The 17,472-nt window shown below is 40.1% G+C and overlaps 1 protein-coding gene across 2 annotated transcripts in view; it reads right to left on the bottom strand.

The window, feature by feature from the left end:
- The window catches only part of nfxl1 (nuclear transcription factor, X-box binding-like 1), a 177,853-nt gene that overhangs the window by 149,475 nt on the left and 10,906 nt on the right, over positions 1 to 17,472 (bottom strand). For both annotated transcript variants that reach the window (XM_067988151.1, XM_067988158.1), the window contains exons 3-9: positions 16,828 to 16,940; positions 13,781 to 13,911; positions 11,429 to 11,607; positions 11,178 to 11,339; positions 8,076 to 8,176; positions 6,426 to 6,540; positions 1,012 to 1,136 (exon numbers count right to left, since the gene is read on the bottom strand). In XM_067988151.1, the coding sequence (XP_067844252.1) occupies positions 1,012 to 1,136; positions 6,426 to 6,540; positions 8,076 to 8,176; positions 11,178 to 11,339; positions 11,429 to 11,607; positions 13,781 to 13,911; positions 16,828 to 16,940 (926 nt within the window). The remainder of the gene's footprint in view (positions 1 to 1,011; positions 1,137 to 6,425; positions 6,541 to 8,075; positions 8,177 to 11,177; positions 11,340 to 11,428; positions 11,608 to 13,780; positions 13,912 to 16,827; positions 16,941 to 17,472) is intronic.

Genomic DNA, 17,472 nt, shown 5'->3' with positions numbered 1-17,472 from the left:
CAGAAATGAGGAAAAAATTTTCACCCAGAGGGTGGCAGAACTCACTGCCTGAGAGGGTGGTAGAGGCAGAAACCCTCGACTCATTTAAAAAAATAGCTGGATATGCACCTGAAGAGCCATGACCTGGAGGGCAATGGACCAAATGCAGGAAAGTGAGATTAGGCTGGGTGGCTCGTTTCTCAACCGACGTGGAAAGATTGGCCAAATGGCCTCTTTCAGTGCCTTAAATTTTCTATGATTGCAATTATTTTTACATCCAGTCACTGGAATCCTGCAACACTTAGATGCAAAAGAAAACAAAACAATTTCCTCAATATTTCAGACAATCTCCTCCATCCCTCTTTTATTTCCTAGTCAACTTGTATTTCTTTGAATTTTTCAGTCCATATAAATGTATTTTTTACACCAGTTACAGAGCACAGTAAAAAATGCATCATCCCATCCAAATACCAGCCATGAAAATATTCTTTTCAGCAGATAATTGAGATCTTAATTCATGGAACTCTCCCTTATTGTGCTTCTCCCATGATGAATTCTTCATTGAACCACACACATTATATAAACACTCATCAGGAACATTTACTATATTTTTTGACTAACAATTCAAAAGAAACATCAAGCAGATCTGGCAGCCCAACAGCTGGTATAGTTGAACATTTGTGCCTGCACTAATTGGGGGGGGGGGGGGGGGGGAATTCATGATTGTGTTTTATGGTTACTGCACTACTCTAGCACATTTGCCTCAGTTGAAGAGTTTAGTCAGTTTGCAGCCAAATTGCCATGTGAAGTACCATGTAAAATCAAAGCATCACTCTTAAGGAACTGTGAAAAAAGACATGAACTCCTTCCACTCAAATCACACTAAGAGCAGATTGATTCTGGAAAGTATATATGACAGGAATGGAGAACCAGCACACCTTTTCCAAAGCTCATTTATGTTAAAGTCTTTCATCAATAAACTTCTACATAAACAAAAAAAAATCACACTACTGAACTAATGCATGTTCTCACCTGTCTGCAGATCTCACAGGAGCCTCGGTGGCAACGCATTGAACATCTATGAAGGCCACACTCCAATGGTTTGTCACAAGTATCACCACAGGTTGGTATATCCTCCGTGCAGGGCAGTGTAGATTCTGGATGAATGAATAAATAACTACTTTCATTTGTCAAGAACAACTTCCATTCTTTTAAAGTGGAAGAGCTCTTCATATGAAAAATGTGCGAATATAAGTACAGTCCTCAAACTGTCAACATTTACCCTCAGCTTTAATTGAGATGTGTCCACTTGTCAGCATTTGTTGACGAAAGTTAGCATGGAATTTAAACTTCCAGCACTGCCTCGTAAGTCCGCTGAAGTTGCCCCAGAACGCCAGAACTTGTAAGTATATACAGCATCGCAATCAGTTGCGATGAAATAGCACCCTGCACTATGGTATTGCTTCAAATCTTTATGGGGAAAATATACCATGGAGATTGATTGTATAAATTGTACTGGAGAGATGTGATCTAAAATATGTCAAGGGAAAATATGCAGCAGAGAATGATGCAAAAAAGAGTGTAATGTAAACTGTACAGTCAGGAAGGTAATACATAAACACCAACTGTCAAGGTTTGATTGCAGCTCTTGGTGAAAGGGAAAGGGATATTTGGCAATAGTCTTGGAGAATCGTGGCAGGCACCACCGCCTCACCTTGAAGCTATCTACTCTGAAGTTGAAAAGAATTTTGTTTGTGGCATGCATACCCTTGGTGTTCCACAGCACATTTCTGGTTTCTATCCACAATAAAGAAAGTTTTAATGAGATGAAAAGTACCAAGGAATCTCACTGGAATGCACGCCTCTCAAAGTAGTTCTTTTTGAGATTTTGTGATATGCACAGAAGACATTGGAGACTAGTGGAGTAATCAAAAACAAACAGGTAGATTATGTCTTTAAATGAATTTGCAGAGCTTTGCAAGGCACAGGGGAATACTATTTATAAATTTTAATCGATTTCCGTAAGGCTTTCGACCGGTGCCTCATTCAGCCCTCATGGAGAAACTGCAAAATATGGGAGTACCTGGAGAAATCTTGGAGCTGGTGAGTCTACCAGCAGCATAATATCATGTGTGAAAAGGAGTGCTGCTGTTTGGAATCTCAGCTCAGGGCCAAATAGGATGCCGAGGTTGTAAAGAGCCTGGTTTGACCTAAGACAGTGCTTGGGGAGGAAGATGGAGTCAGCGGCGAGGATATGGAATATGTGGCTAGAACTGAAAATTATGGCTTCGGTCTTCCCAATATTGAGCTGGAGTAAATTATGGCTGATCTAAGGAAGGATTTCAGGCTAGTAGTCTGACAGCACAGAAGCAATGGAAGGGTCAAGGGAGGTGGTGTATCATTAGTGGACATGTGGAAGCTGATCCTACATTGGCGGTTAATGTCACCAAAGGATAGCATATAGATGAGGAGGAGGAGGTTGGGAATCCCAAGGTGATAGTGCCAGGCTGGAAAGAGAAGTTATTGGTAGAGATGCACTGGCTACAATTGGATAGACAGAAGTGGAACGAAGCGAGAGTAAACCCACCAAGCTGGACAATGGGGTAGAGAAATCTTATAAATACCACGTTCTACAGTACATTCTAATGTTCCATTTCCAGGATGTTGTGCTTAATACAATCAGCCCTAGCATTGGAAGAGCAGCTATTTATTTTAGGATTCCCAATTTGCAGTATAACAATATAAATCCAGATTTGGATCCCAACCTGACTGCTGAAAGACGTCGAATGAGACCTTGTGGATAAAGCCTTCTTACACCACTTCGGCTTGATATTGCTTGCTTTAAAAGTTCTTAGGTAGGGTCTGTGAAACATCCTGTGTAGTTTATTAACTTAGAGTTACTTTAAATGTTTTGAGAAAGTGGGCACTCCCTCTTATGCTTTCAATACAATTAAGATTTACCAGATGGGATTAGAGCATTACACATGCATATAAGAATTCATGGAAAGAGCTCTCTCCTGAGCCAGAGAATGAAATTTGCAGTCAGACAGTGTAAATAACATGTGGCCACTGTCTTTGAAAGTTAAAAAACAAGTTTATAAGAGAGGAACTTTCAAAATTATGCACAATGTTAAAAACCAAATCTTGAAAGCAACTAATAAAACTATACAGTAAAATGTATTTTGATGTAATTATAAAATTTCAATGGAACATTTCTAAAGGAATACATTACTGCTAGAAATCCCTCCAACCAAAAAAAAACATCAGCTAGCAATTTTGGAGGGGCGGGGGGGGGGGGGGGGGGGAGGAGGAGGAGGAAGGGAAATAGGGAGGAGAAAAAAGCAGGGAATAAAAACAGGCAATTTTCCCCATCATCAACCACAGCTATTTCCCATATCTGTAAGGATGACAATACAATGACAACTTGCATTTATGTAGCTCCATTAATGTAAAGAACATCCAAAGGTATTTCACAGACAGGCACAAGGAAAATGGACACCAAGTAGGAAAAGGAGAGATTAGGAGTGGGACATACTGAGAGACAGAATATGCATAGAATAGTTTTGCACAATCTGCCCTAGCGTTGGAAGAGTAGCTATTTATTTTAGGATTCCCATTTTGCAGTATAACTTGTCCAATTACCACCCTCCACCCGTTGCACCGTCAACCCTTTTGTCATTTAATCACTCCAGCCCTCCAACCTATCAGAGACCTTTCCTTTTGTTCTTTCCTTCCCTCCACTTCCTCCCGTGCACGCCCCCCCCCAACTTTGCAAGGCTCTGTACTTGCTTAAAAACTTTTTAATCTTCAACTTCTTCCAATTCTGATGAAAAATCATCGACCTGAAACGTTAACTCTGTTTCTTTCTCCACAGATACACTGTTGAGTATTTCCAGCATTTTCTGTTTTTATTTCAGATTTCCAGCATCCGCAGTATTTTGCTTTTGATAGTTTTGCACAAGTTGGACTTTGTGAGGGATGGAGAAAGGGAGGTCAGCAAGGAGGAGACTGAAGTAACTGGGCCTGAAATTCCAAAGGCCAGTAATGCAGTATGATCCCAGTGGAGAGGCTGCATTTTGGAACAAAACTCGTATCCACCAGGTTTCTGCCTGATTTTCACCACATTGAAAATCCCAATTGGGGGGTGGTGGTGGTGGGGGGGGAAGTGAATGTTCCCCTACATCCAAGCAAATTATCCTGGGAATTCCACCCAGTTCAGCATCTGAGGGGTCAAGCAGGACTTGCACTTGCTGAGAGTACGAGTAGGTCCTATAATACCTTCAGGAAGGCTCCAAGATTGCTGGAAATAAAGGTAAATCAACCCTAGTGGGATTGATTCACCTTTTAAAGCCAGCCCCTTTGCTCCCCAAGGGACACAAAGAACATTTCTGGGGCCAAATTTCTTCATCTCTACCCAGGCCTCGAGGTCCCCCGATGGAGTGGCTGAGTGGCACGCCAACCTCTGCCACCTCAACAGGGCAAGTGCCTCTGCAGGCACAGACTGTACACCAACTATGTAAATGACCCTGTCCCCACAACTTGAGACATCTGACCAAACCTCACCACACTTCTGCCCCCTTAAAAGGTCCACAGAAATTCAGCACTATTGAGTCTGGAGGTGATAAAGGCTTCAACAGCAGAGGCAGATAATATTGCAGAGGTAGATAATATTGCAGAGGTGGAAGAAAGCAGTCTTTCTGATGGAGAGGATATGGAATGCTTAGTCTGGTTCATCGTAAGAGAATGGCCAAGGAGAGGGAGGCAAGGAAGTAGAGTTTGTGGTGGGGTAGAAAATTATGGCTTTGGTCTTCCCAATGTTATAAACTACTGTGTTAAAGACTGTAACTAGTTCAGGGAACTCTTTCTAACTTAACATGAGCTCCCTAACTGAATTACTGTTTTGCATTTGATTCCTATATTTATATATTTTCTACATACTAGTTGATCTCCTGTGGCATTACATATGGGGAGTCAACACCAAAAACAGTCTACAGGTGAAGCAGAGTTGGAAGACGGGATAATTAGACCAGGGCACACAAACATAATTCAGTGCTCATTTTTCAATCATATATTCTGTTCTTATTTTTATAATACTTCAATTTTATATTATTTATAGTTAAATAGCAATAATTATGGGAATTTGGGAGGCAGAGCACTAGACTTGGTTAAAGCATAGGGGTTTCTCTGCAGCACAGGCTGGGAGATGCAGGACTGAAGCACCACAGCACCACCACTGATACGAGGGTGTAATTATAGTGAGACAGCTTACATAGGCAGTTTCATAGAATCATAGAATGGTTACAGTGCAGAAGGAGGCCATTCGGCCCATCGAGCCCATGCCAGCTCTCTGCAAGAGCAATCCAGTTAGTCCCACTCTGGCGCCCTATTCCAGTAGCCCTGCAAATTTTTTCCCTTCAAGTACCTATCCAATTCCCTTTTGAAAGCCACGATTGAATCTGCCTCCACCACCCCCTCAGGCAGTGCATTCCAGATCGTAACCACTCGCTGCGTAAAAATGTTTTTCCTCATGTTGCCTTTGGTTCTTTTGCCAATCACCTTAAATCTGTGTCCTCTGATTCTTGACTCTTCTGCCAACAGGAACAGTTTCTCTCTATTTACTCTGTCTAGACCCCTCATGATTTTGAGCACCTCTATCAAATTTCCTCTGCTGTAAGGAGAACAACCCCAGCTTCTCCAGTCTATCCACGTAACTGAAGTCCTTCATCCCTGGAACCATTCTAGTAAATCTTTTCTGGACTCTTTCTAAGGCCTTCACATCCTTCCTAAAGTGCGGTGCCCAGAATTGAATGCCGGAATCCAGTTGTGGCCGAACCAGGGGTTTTACAAAGATTCAACATAACCTCCTTGTTTTTGTACTCTATGCCTCTATTTATAAAGCCCAGGATCCCGTATGCTTTTTTTAAAAAAACGCTTTCTGAACCTGCCCTGCCACCTTCAACGACCTGTGCACATATACCCCCAGGTCTCTCTGTTCCTGCACCCTCTTTAGAATTGTACTCTTTAGTTTATATTGCCTCTGCTCACTCTTCCTACCAAAATATATCACTTTGCACTTCTCTGCGTTAAATTTCATCTGCCACGTGTCCGCCCATTCCACCAGCCTGTCTACGTCCTCTTGAAGTCTATCACTATCCTCCTCACTGTTTACTACATTTCCAAGCTTTGTGTCATCTGCAAATTTTGAATTGTGCCCTGTACACCCAAGTCCAAGTCATTAATATATATCAAGAAAAGTAGTGGTCCTAGTACCGACCTCTGGGGAACACCATTGTATATCTTATATTCCATTAGTTTACATTATAATTGTGAACAAAGGAATTTATAATGGAAAACGTTGACACAAAAACATGACAACCGGAAGTAAGGTTTTGTAGACCGCAAACATAAGATTTTTAATATGTTATATGTAACATGTATATACATACTTGACTTTCCACAGGGACAAGCCCTGTATCCTGATCGAGGACAATTTCCACAAGACCCACGGTGGCAGACTTGTTCACATGTATGATTACCACAAGGTAGAGTTTTTCCACACGCCTAAGCAGTAATAATTTTAAGAGTTATTAATGTCTTATTGAAATTTAAATCTCTAAAAATATTTCTTACTTTAACATATAGCCTCTGACAAATAAACAAGAGCAGAGAAAGTGGAAACCACTAAGCCTAATTAGTTATAGAATCATTTTTCAGTATGCCCATTTCCAAAACCATTTTTTTTTTTTAAAAAGCCATGCTTTGTGCAATTACTTCTTGATGAGAATTTTGCTAGGACAGTCACTTCTTACTCACTAATTAATACTCTTCAAGCTTCTTTAGCAAATCCGAGAAAAACAATAGATGTAACACAATAGGTGTTCAACCGGTGAGAATAATTAGACATGTTCTAGAAAGTAAACAATGGATATACATGTGTGTGACAAAAATTATGCCTTTTTATCTATGATGGATTATTTCCGCTAGTCACAATACAAACTAGGTTAAAATTAAGAAGCCTTAGTTGATACATCAAGCTGCTGATAATATACGTTATGTTCTGATAAGTTGAAGGCACGAACATGTTTGTAGGTTGTTCCCATATAACAAAAGGTAGTTTAATATCCTTTGACTTTACATCGTTTTTAAATCTATACTGACACCTGAATGGGCCTGGGGCGCAGGACAGGATAGTAGCAGCATGAATACAAAAATTATAATACTGGCACCTGGAATTAAAATTCTTTTAAGTCATGCAAAGCTGAAAGTGGGAGTCTGGGCCAGAAGCCTGAAGTTGGAGCTTCGATAAGGTAGTCAGCCCAGAGCTGGCTAGAGGCTGCAAGAAGCAGTCGCAACGGAGAGCGCGGCAGCAACCAAAAGGGAAGTTTATATTCTGTTCAGGCAGTTGGACCACAGCTGGTCCAGAAGCAGGGGGACAGATTAATAAAGATATGAACAATCTAAACAACTACAGAAGTATCAGGAAGAGATTTTGGCATAATATGGAATTAACTGTTGACATTTCAATATTGGAAATTCCATAGATGTTTAGTTACAAAGTAAATGACCCATGTACTAACATCTTCATTTTTAACCTCCACGGAGACCTACATCTCAAGTTTGCACTTCTTCCTCAGCCACTCTCGTGACATATTACAGGTATGACCTCGATATCAACCAGAGCAACTTCCAGTCACTTTAATGAAAACTGGCACTTCAGAGGGCTGATGAGAATTCAACTGACCACAAGGGGGAGAAAATACATCACTACAAGCTGCGTTCTACAGGAAAGGGGTTTTCTGAGGTTTGCAGTTCCACATCAGCAAGTCAAGTGATCAATTGTACAGATTTTTACCCCCACCTCAGAAAATCTGCATTTTTTTTTTCTCGTAACATCACAAACAGGTTAGGATTATTGACCAGTTAATATAATCTTATCAGTAGTTTTCAATGTTTTGAACACTACTGCCCTTCTTCAATTTCTAATTCTCCAATGGATTTCAACAACAGATGCTAGTTCAATCTTCAGAAAGATGACTATAGAAGAAGGAAGTCAGTTAATCTATCTAGCTAATCCTTTGTAATTTAATTCAGTTTACCTCTTCACACTGCCAGTGTGGGCTAGCACACAGCCTCTCAGCTGTTTCCCTGCCACACAAACACCGTTGTCTGCTGACACGAGGACACTCCTGGCAACCACCTAAAAACAGAAATTCAAAAGCTATGGACAATTCTGAATAGATTTCTAAATTCAAACCACAGCATATATAGTTTAGACAGACTGAACATTTTCTACTGTAATTTGCCCATCACAAAGTGTGGTATTACAGCAACAGTCACAGAATGCATTATGCTTCTATTCTAATCTTTTGCAGTACAGGACTGAAGGATAACCTCTACTACCCCCAACTAATTTAAAGTCAAAACAGCAACTCAGGAGAATTTTAATAAACCAAAACCCCCCTCCATTAGATTATAATGATTTTTAAAATGTCAGATATGTATTGCAATGATAAAAGCAGTCCCATGTACCAGGCAAACCCTTTAATATTCTTGGCAGTAGAGCTATCTGCTGTCTTTTAGCCCTGAATCTTGGGAGGCCTACATGGGTTTTAATAAAACTCAAGCTTCATTTTTTGGTTTCACATTGAAAAAAAGGTAAGCAGAGTCTCTTTGAAGTAGAGTTGCCTCCAAGGTTACACATCTGGCAATGGGAGATTAGAATTGAGTTGATCCTCTGCCAAACTCAGTATTCTGTGCATCTCAGCTGGAAAGGTCTACAAACTAGTATTCTAGGGGCTTTTTGATGATTGAGCAGCTGGCCTAACACTGATAGGACCTATCACTGGTGTTTGGGATTCTTCACACGGATATCCCTGAAAACCAACGTCCTATGGAGTACGGTGGTCCAAGCTAGATGAGCAGCAAGATGCTTACTAATGCTCTGTGCTGGTAAGCTACATGGTTTTATCCAGTAAAGTTCCAGCAGTACACCTGTGCACACGTGGGGCTCCTAATCTATGGCTCTTGAGAATTTACACTTTTGTTCTATAAATTTAGGTAAGTAGAGTGTCTTTCTATAGGGAGAATGCATGAACTCCGTATCAGGCACATGAAAATTTTATGAATATGGACTTTACAGTATTTTGGTTTGGTACAGTACTGAGTTTGTGTGCATGTCAGAAACTTGGCTGGCCAACAATCTTCATTATTCGCACATTCTCTTAAAAGCTCTACCCAGTCTTTGAAAACATACGTACTGATGGAGGGGCAGGTAATTTGAAAAACAATAAAACGTGTACAATCCTCAAATCAATAACTTAAAAATATTTTTATGAAATGTTAAATGACATAAATGCAGAAGACTGTAGGGCACAGTGTATAATTCTGTTCTCTCACTTCTGGAATCTGTATTTAAATCTAGCCCAAACTGATAGAATGAGTATCTCTTCCATCAGTTGCAAGACTCCTACATGAAACCAAGTCAGAAGCAAGCCATTTCCAACTGGGCATAAATCTACAGTACAAATCGACAAGGGCTCAGAGTAAAAGAATAGCTTTCCAGTGGCACCCAATCCCAAAAGTGTAAAAGGTTTAAATACATTAACTGTGGACCATAAAAAGTTAAGTTTGGTATCAATCTAGACTGGCCACAATTGTATTGCTTCAGAGCTACAACTGAAGCATTAGAAGGAAGCCGATAACTCTATGCCATGAATATCAAAAGATTGTTCTCATTCATGGGAGCCTCTGTCATCAAAAGATGAATACAAGAGGGAGTGGGTGGTGTAATAGATCACCACATCATCCTATTAGCTCTGAGACCTGGGTTCAAATCCAGCCCAGACATATGGGATGAAAGCATATGAAAGGCTGTAAAGGTCCAACGTAAAATTTGGACTGTCCGCAACAGAAAACTACCCCTAATAGGTAAAGTCACTCATGGCTACTACACGATATAGAAATATCACAATGGTACTGTAACGGTACTATTAAGGTTGGGGCAGAGTTGCGGGAGCTTTACACTGCAGCAAGCTGTGCTTCACATAATTCCACTCCCCAGCATTAATATCCCTTGTCTTGATGAGCACAAAAAAGTTTTGACGATTTCACACTACTCCAGCTGAACTGAAAAATATGACTATTGCTTTGTACCACAATAGCCATCAAGAAACTATTTGAAAGATTTGGAAAAATGTAAAAGTGGTCATCTTCTACTTTCTTAAACCTGTTTTCTAAATTAGGTTGCGAGTTTAAGTCAGGATGGCCTATCCCTCATATTCACCTATCCAAGTTGGGGAAGCTTAGTTACTTTTTAAACAAAATTTAGTGATGCATGAAAGAAATGCATTACCATCTCAGCTGGGATGGGAGATTTGAAACACAGACATTATTTGTCTTGCTGCGCTTGAATCACACTTTTGAATAATCAAAAAGTGACATAAATACTCCAATGGTTCTGCTCTCTAGACTGTAAGGTATGTAAGGGAGGGGGCAGATGGAGAATAAATCATCAAAATTATTGCTTTACACCTATGCCCCAAATGGAATGGGTATAGAAAGGGCTCATTGGAAATCAACAGTACAATTTTCCCTACCAAATATAGGGAGGTTAGATAGACTGGGACTTTTTTCCCTGGAGAGTAGGAGGTTAAGGGGTGATCTTATAGAAGTCTATAAAATAATGAGGGGCATAGATAAGGTAGATAGTCAAAATCTTTTCCCAAAGGTAGGGGAGTCTATAACGAGGGGGTATAGATTTAAGGTGAGAGGGGAGAGATACAAAAGGGTCCAGAGGGGCAATTTTTTCACTCAAAAGGTGGTGAGTGTCTGGAACGAGCTGCCAGAGGCAGTAGTAGAGGCGGGTACAATTTTGTCTTTTAAAAAGCATTTGGACAGTTACATGGGTAAGATGGGTATAGAGGGATATGGGCCAAGTGCAGGCAATTGGGACTAGCTTAGTGGTATAAACTGGGTGACATGGACATGTTGGGCCGAAGGGCCTGTTTCCATGTTGTAAACTTCTATGATTCTATGAAATAGTATGTTCCTTACAGTTAAAATTAAAGCAAACTTATTCCAGATGTAAGCACAATGTCTTACTTGTACAATGTCTATACAATGCTTCACGCTGCGTCTTATTTTACTTTCCCAAATCTTTACGCCTTAACTAACCTCTTGAGTATATGGCATTTACCAACCTGTATGACATGGATTTTCACATTTATGTTGCCCACAAGTTAACAGTCGGCTACATGGCTGCTGACAGGACCACCCCTTAGCACTGCATCGTCGGGATACTGGTTTAGCCCTTTTGCAGTAACATGTTATAGAGACCATCTTTGGACAAGGTGGGCAAGGACCTAAATCAGAAACACAAAGACATTTTTAGATTTGTGGCGAAGTTTATTAAAGTTGTGCAAAACAATTAGCCAATTTTAAATCACTTTACCAGGATGGCATAAAAGAAGACACTTGTGTCCACACAAAGGCTTGAATTCTTTGTCACAAACTTGGCCACAGGAATGGGGTACAAGCCAAGGGTCTGGTGGGGGATCTTCAACCATTCCACAGTAACAATAGTACCTTGTCGGAGTTTGAGACTGTTCGTACTGATGCCTACATTTAGGACTAAACAGGAATACCAAAATGATTTTTTTTGAAGAACCAGTATTTTGTACAACAGACATATCTAAAACATGCTGAAAATCCTTCAAATTTTATTATACATTTCTTCTGGCATTGTACGCTTTTAAAAGAAACAATTACCAGCATTTGTTGAATAAAATGTAGTTTTGTATTGGCACCCAATATAACAGACACCTTTGCAACAAAGGCTCACAAATCACTGTCAAAGGCTCACAAATTCTATGGAAAGATTTTGTGTAAAAAAAATACAAAGATTTTGCAAAGCACAGATTAAAAAAAACTGTTGCAGTACCAATATAGGCATTTCATAAGATTGTGGAAAAATATATCAAGTGCTTCCTACATAATTAAAAGCTAAAACATAGAGCATCAAACATCATATCTATATGGTGGCACATTGAATAAAACGCGGGCGGGGGAGAAGTGTCACACTTTTCTCATTTGTTCAAATAAACAGCTAACTATACTGGTTTGCTGAAATATACAACCAAAGATACCATAAAAACAACACTGAAATTTTAACCAATCAAATTTCTAGATTTATTTTACCAGAGTGGTTCCAGCCAACATTTTTATTTCTGACCCAGCTGATCATATCTATACATAAATTATTAAAGTCTTACATAGCACATGCATACCCTGTCTATAAATGATATGTTCTGGTATCATAATTTTTGCTCATGCTTTTATGTCAATATTTACTGTTGTAAATTTACAATGTCAATATTTCCCATTCAATTTTGCTATGTCTACTAACACAATATAGTTGCACGCTCTGGGCACTAGTTGACTGTGTGGCAAGAGTTTCTGAAGTTTCTCCCAATGCCAATGGTATCTAGCATATATTAAAAATAACTATTATTCATCAACTGACTCTGAGCAATGCCATGGGAAATTTACTAGTAGTCATAATATCTTTGGACATGCTAGACAAGAAACTAACCATACTTGCTGTGACAACACTATGGTTCCAGTATCAATGTGCCCAGTAATCGAGGAACGGAAATGACTTTAAAAGGAGGGACTGGAAATGCACTGGACATAAAGCATTGTATTTACTTTTGCCCAGTTGTGAGACGTCCCATGCCCTCCCCCCCCACTTCACTAGTCATTGTTTTAGTTTCCTTTTTTGGTTTGAACCATACTTGCTGTGACAACACAATGCACTAGTTTGCTGAATAAAAGAGCATTTGAATGGAAATTCAAAAGGTCCCATCTTTACAATTTTTAGTTAACAACCAGTTCTCACCAACTTACAAAAATAATGTATTTTAAATAAAAGTTTTAAATGCAGCACTAAGCGAACAAGCAAAGTTTGGTGACATCGACCTCTGGAAAAATAAATCCAGAAAAGCCAATCACACGCCGTAGTCAAGGTTTAATAGTTTCCTGGTTTGATTACAGACCAAGTCAGCTATTTCAATAGCCATGTTTTAAAGATTCAAGTTAACAGATGGGTCATGCTGTGCCCAATTCAGAGGTGGTACAGCAGAGGATGCAAAATGCATTGTATATAAACCTTACACTAACAACAATTAAAGATGAAGCTAAGAAGCAATATTGTTACACAGGACTTTTAACAATTATCTTGGGCTGAACTGTCCTTTTTCTATTAATAAGTTTGATTTACTATGTTTTAGTTTCAGGATTTTGTTGGTCTTGGGACACGTGATATTGACAACAGGCTGCCAGCACGAGAGGAGAGAGAAAGATTTGCATCTCACTGGTTTTGCAAGTCAGTTTCGTACATGGTTCCCTGAACAGTTTGTCTTCTCAAAGGACTACCCTATGCTCTTGGGAATTTTTACACATTGAGAACTAAGAGGAAGATTTCAAAATACTTTCCAGTTGCGAGAATGGGTTCGAAGAGATTTTTAAAAAAGTTGTAAGACAATTTTTGCCGTAATCAGTAATTATTAAGCAAATTAGGAATTTTAAGGATGACAGTGAAGCCTACACTATGAAAGAGACAGTGAAGACAAGGTAAAAAATACAGCTAGGCCTCAGAGGATATCAAACTATTTTAGGTGATTTAGATTTGTTATCTGCTTGACTGAGTTAGTCACCAATTCAAAAGATGAATTCTTACAAAATGCAATGAAAATACAATATTAAAATAAAATCTCTCATTCAAGAGCAAATATCTGCAGCTTACCACGGCCACGGATGATCTTTTTTTCCAAAATCATCATCCAACACAGAGGATACAAGAAAAATGCTGTCTTTTGCCCATTTTTGGATACATGGCATGTGAAAGATACAATAACAGCGGAAGCAACTCCAAACCTAAAAGAGGGAAAAAAATGAATCTTAAGTCCATCACTAATCAATGCTTATTTGAAAAAAGTCTGCATTTTAAAAAAAATACGTAAAGTAACTGTACCAAGTTAGTACCCAATATATACTTTTTATATTCTCTCAGTCAATGGGTATCATATTATACCTTATTTCAAAAATTCTAACTCCTACATTTTTATGATGCTTATAGTTGGAATTGCCCTGATTACCATCTTTTCTGAGGAACTGTTCAATGAACGAGGTCACAACAGCTAATGCGATAGTTAATTCACAAAATTTGTGAGACAAGTTGGTGATAAGGGGGAAAAGACAGAAAAGAATCAATATAATTACAGTAGATATTTTTTTTAAATTCCGTATCATTGCTCTACCTAGATTTTTAAGCAACCCATAACATTCCTAAATGAAACAATAGATACACGGCCTACTCCTATACCTTTTTTAATGGCAATTGTGAGTTGGCTGCTGGGACGAGTGCAAAGATGTGGAGGAAACATCCAGCTTGCACCTAATGCCTCTCCTAAGGTACGGTTTAGATCAAGAATTTGCCATGTGGGTAAATTCACAAGCATCAATTCACTTCATGACACTGTACATTAGAAAAGCAACACGCATTGAGAAGCAACACATTAACTATCACAATTTAAAAAGATTACAAAATTGTAATTTTTTTTCTGCATTTAAGCATATCGAAAATAGTTTTTTAAATTTCTTACAGTACATAACATTTAATTGTGAACACATGAACTCCTTGTATATTTTTAAGAACTTGAAAGATTATATATACACAACAATTTGCATTTATATAGCACCTTTAACGTAGTAAAATATCCCATGGCACTCCACAGGAGCATTATCAAACAAAATTTGACACCAAGCCACATAAGGAGATATTAGGCCAGGTGACGAGGTAAGTCCGAAGGAGCGTCTTAAAGGAGGAGAGGGTTTGGGGCGGAAAAGTTTAGGGAGGTAATTCCAGAGCTTAGGGCCTAGGCAGCTGAATGCATGACTGCCAATATGGAGCGATTAAAATCGGGGATCTGCAAAAGGCAAGAATTGGAGGAGCGCAGAAATCTTGAAGAGTTGTAGGGCTGGAGGAAGTTACAGAAATAGGGAGGGTCGAGGTCACGAAGGGATTTGAAAACAAGGATGAGAATGTTAAAATCGAGTCATTCCCGCACGGGAAGAAAATTTAGGTCAGCGAGCACAGGAGTGATGGGTGAATAGGACTTGGTGCGAGTTAAGATACAGGCAGCAGAGTTTTGGATGAGTTCAAGTTTATGGAGGATGGAAGATGGGAGCCCAGCCAGGAGAGCGCTGGAATAGTCGAGTCTAGAGGTATCAAAGATATGGATGAGGGTTTCAGCAGCAGATGAGCTGAGGTAGAGGTGGAGACGGGCAATGTTATGGAGGTGAAAGTAGGCTGATGCAGCGGATATGGGGTCGGAAGCTCACTTCTTGGTCAAATAGGATGCCAAGGTTGCGAATGATTTGGTTCAGCCACAGACCTGGCCAGGGAGAGGGATGGAGTTGGTGGCTAGGGAATGGAGTTTGTTGCAAGGACCGAAAACAATGGCTTCGATCGTCCCAATATTTAGTTGGAGGAAATTTTTGCTCACCCAATACTGGATGTCGGACAAGCAGTGTGACAAATCAGAGATAGTGGAGGGGTTGAGGGAGGTGGTGGTGGGGTAGAGCTGGGTGTCGTCAGCATACACGTGGAAACTGACATTGTGTTTTCGGATGTTGTCGCCGAGGGGTAGCACGTAGATGAACAATGGGGGGGGGGCCACGGATAGATCCCCGGGGGACTCCAGAGGTAACGGTGCGGGAGCAGGAAGAGAACCATTGCAGGTGATTGTCTGGCTACGACTGGATAGATAACAATGGAACCAGGTGAGCGCAGTCCCACCCAGCTGGACGACGGAGGAGAGGCACTGGAGGAGGATGGTGTGGTCAAACGTGTCAAAGGCTGCAGACAGGTCGAGAAGGATGAGGAGGGATAGCTTATCACAGACAAGTTAAAATAGGATGTTAATTGTGATTTTGATAAAGGTCATTTTAGTACAGCGGCAGGAGCGGAAACCTGATCGGAGGGATTCAAACATGGAGTTGCGGGAAAGATAGGCACGGATTTGGGAGACGACAACACGTTCAAGAACTTTGGAGAGGAAAGGGAGGTTGGAGATGGGGCGGTAGTTTGCAATGACATAGGATTCAAGGGTGCGTTTTTTGAGAAGGGGGGGTGATGACAGCAGATTTGAAGGGGAGGGAGACACTACCTGTGGAGAGGGAACCGTTAACAATATCAGCTAACATGGGGCCAGGAAGGGAAATTGGGTGGCCAGCAGTTTGCTGGGAATAGGGTTGAGGGAGCAGGAGGTGGGTCTCATGATTAAGATGAGCTCTGAGAGGGCATGAGGGGAGATATGAGAGAAACTAAAGAAAGATGTGAGTTCAGGGCTAGAGCAGGAGGGAACCGTACGGGAAGTTTGGCTTGGTGGACTAGAGGAAAGGAGGGAAGCGGCAGAGGCAGCTGAACGGATGGTCTCAATCTAAGCGACAAAGAAGTCCATGAGCTCCTCGCACTTGTTGTTGGAGGGGAGGGTGGAGGAGGCAGGGGAGAGGGATTTAAGACAGTTTGTAGTGAAGAGAAGCCAGGGGTTATCTTTGCATTCCAGGATGATCCTGGAATAATGACCAGTTTTGCCAGAGGATTAACATTGAAAAAAATATGCATCAAGACTGTTCAATATCATCACTAAAGTTTGCCATTTTGTGCAATGCTTGATCAGGTTAAATGAAAAAAGCAAATTTCACAACAATCCTGAGCAAATACTCTATTGGAGTAAGTGTATTTGCTCATGTTGAATCTAAGATTTTTGACAATGTTTCAATACTTACAGCCTGGTTCCTCTTCACAGAGGCAATGCAGATGAGACACGTTTGAGCTCCAGACTGAAATGCTTCATTCAGATATTGTTTTGTACGTTCTAGTTCTCTGGAAGAATCTTCACCTATACAAAAGGATTAATCTATCACAAATATTTTAGCTTTTACAATTCCCATTTTAATTTCCTGAGTAACAGTACATAAAGTACCACTAACATTGATACGATAAAGGCAGACTTTCCTCCAACTTAGTTAAATTCTCATTTTTAATTCTTCAAAGATGCATGAATACTACAACTACAGTGTTTCTGTAAAACAATTTTGCTTCATACCAACATTGCAGTTATAATGTAAATGCAGCCTGAATACAATCAGGGACTAATCTGACACTGAAGCAAAGTGCAGCAACTGCCAGGTGGAGAATGGACTTTCACTCTACTTTGGAGTCAATTCGGGCCTTAATTTTACACTATTCAAGTTTAGAGTCAGTGCAAAGCCAAAACGGAAAATCTGGTGCAAAACTTTTTGTAAATGCATGCTAACAGTATGTAATATTCCACTGATATTGATATAGAAAATTTAGACTTTTTTGCACCTTAATTGCACAATTTTCCTCTCACACTAACGTAAAGTTCTCAAAGGTGATGATGCAGGAGG

The sequence above is a fragment of the Heptranchias perlo genome, chromosome 1, assembly GCF_035084215.1.
Source record: "Heptranchias perlo isolate sHepPer1 chromosome 1, sHepPer1.hap1, whole genome shotgun sequence".
Classification (NCBI taxonomy): domain Eukaryota; kingdom Metazoa; phylum Chordata; class Chondrichthyes; order Hexanchiformes; family Hexanchidae; genus Heptranchias; species Heptranchias perlo.
This window is presented reverse-complemented; position numbering and strand designations above follow the sequence as displayed.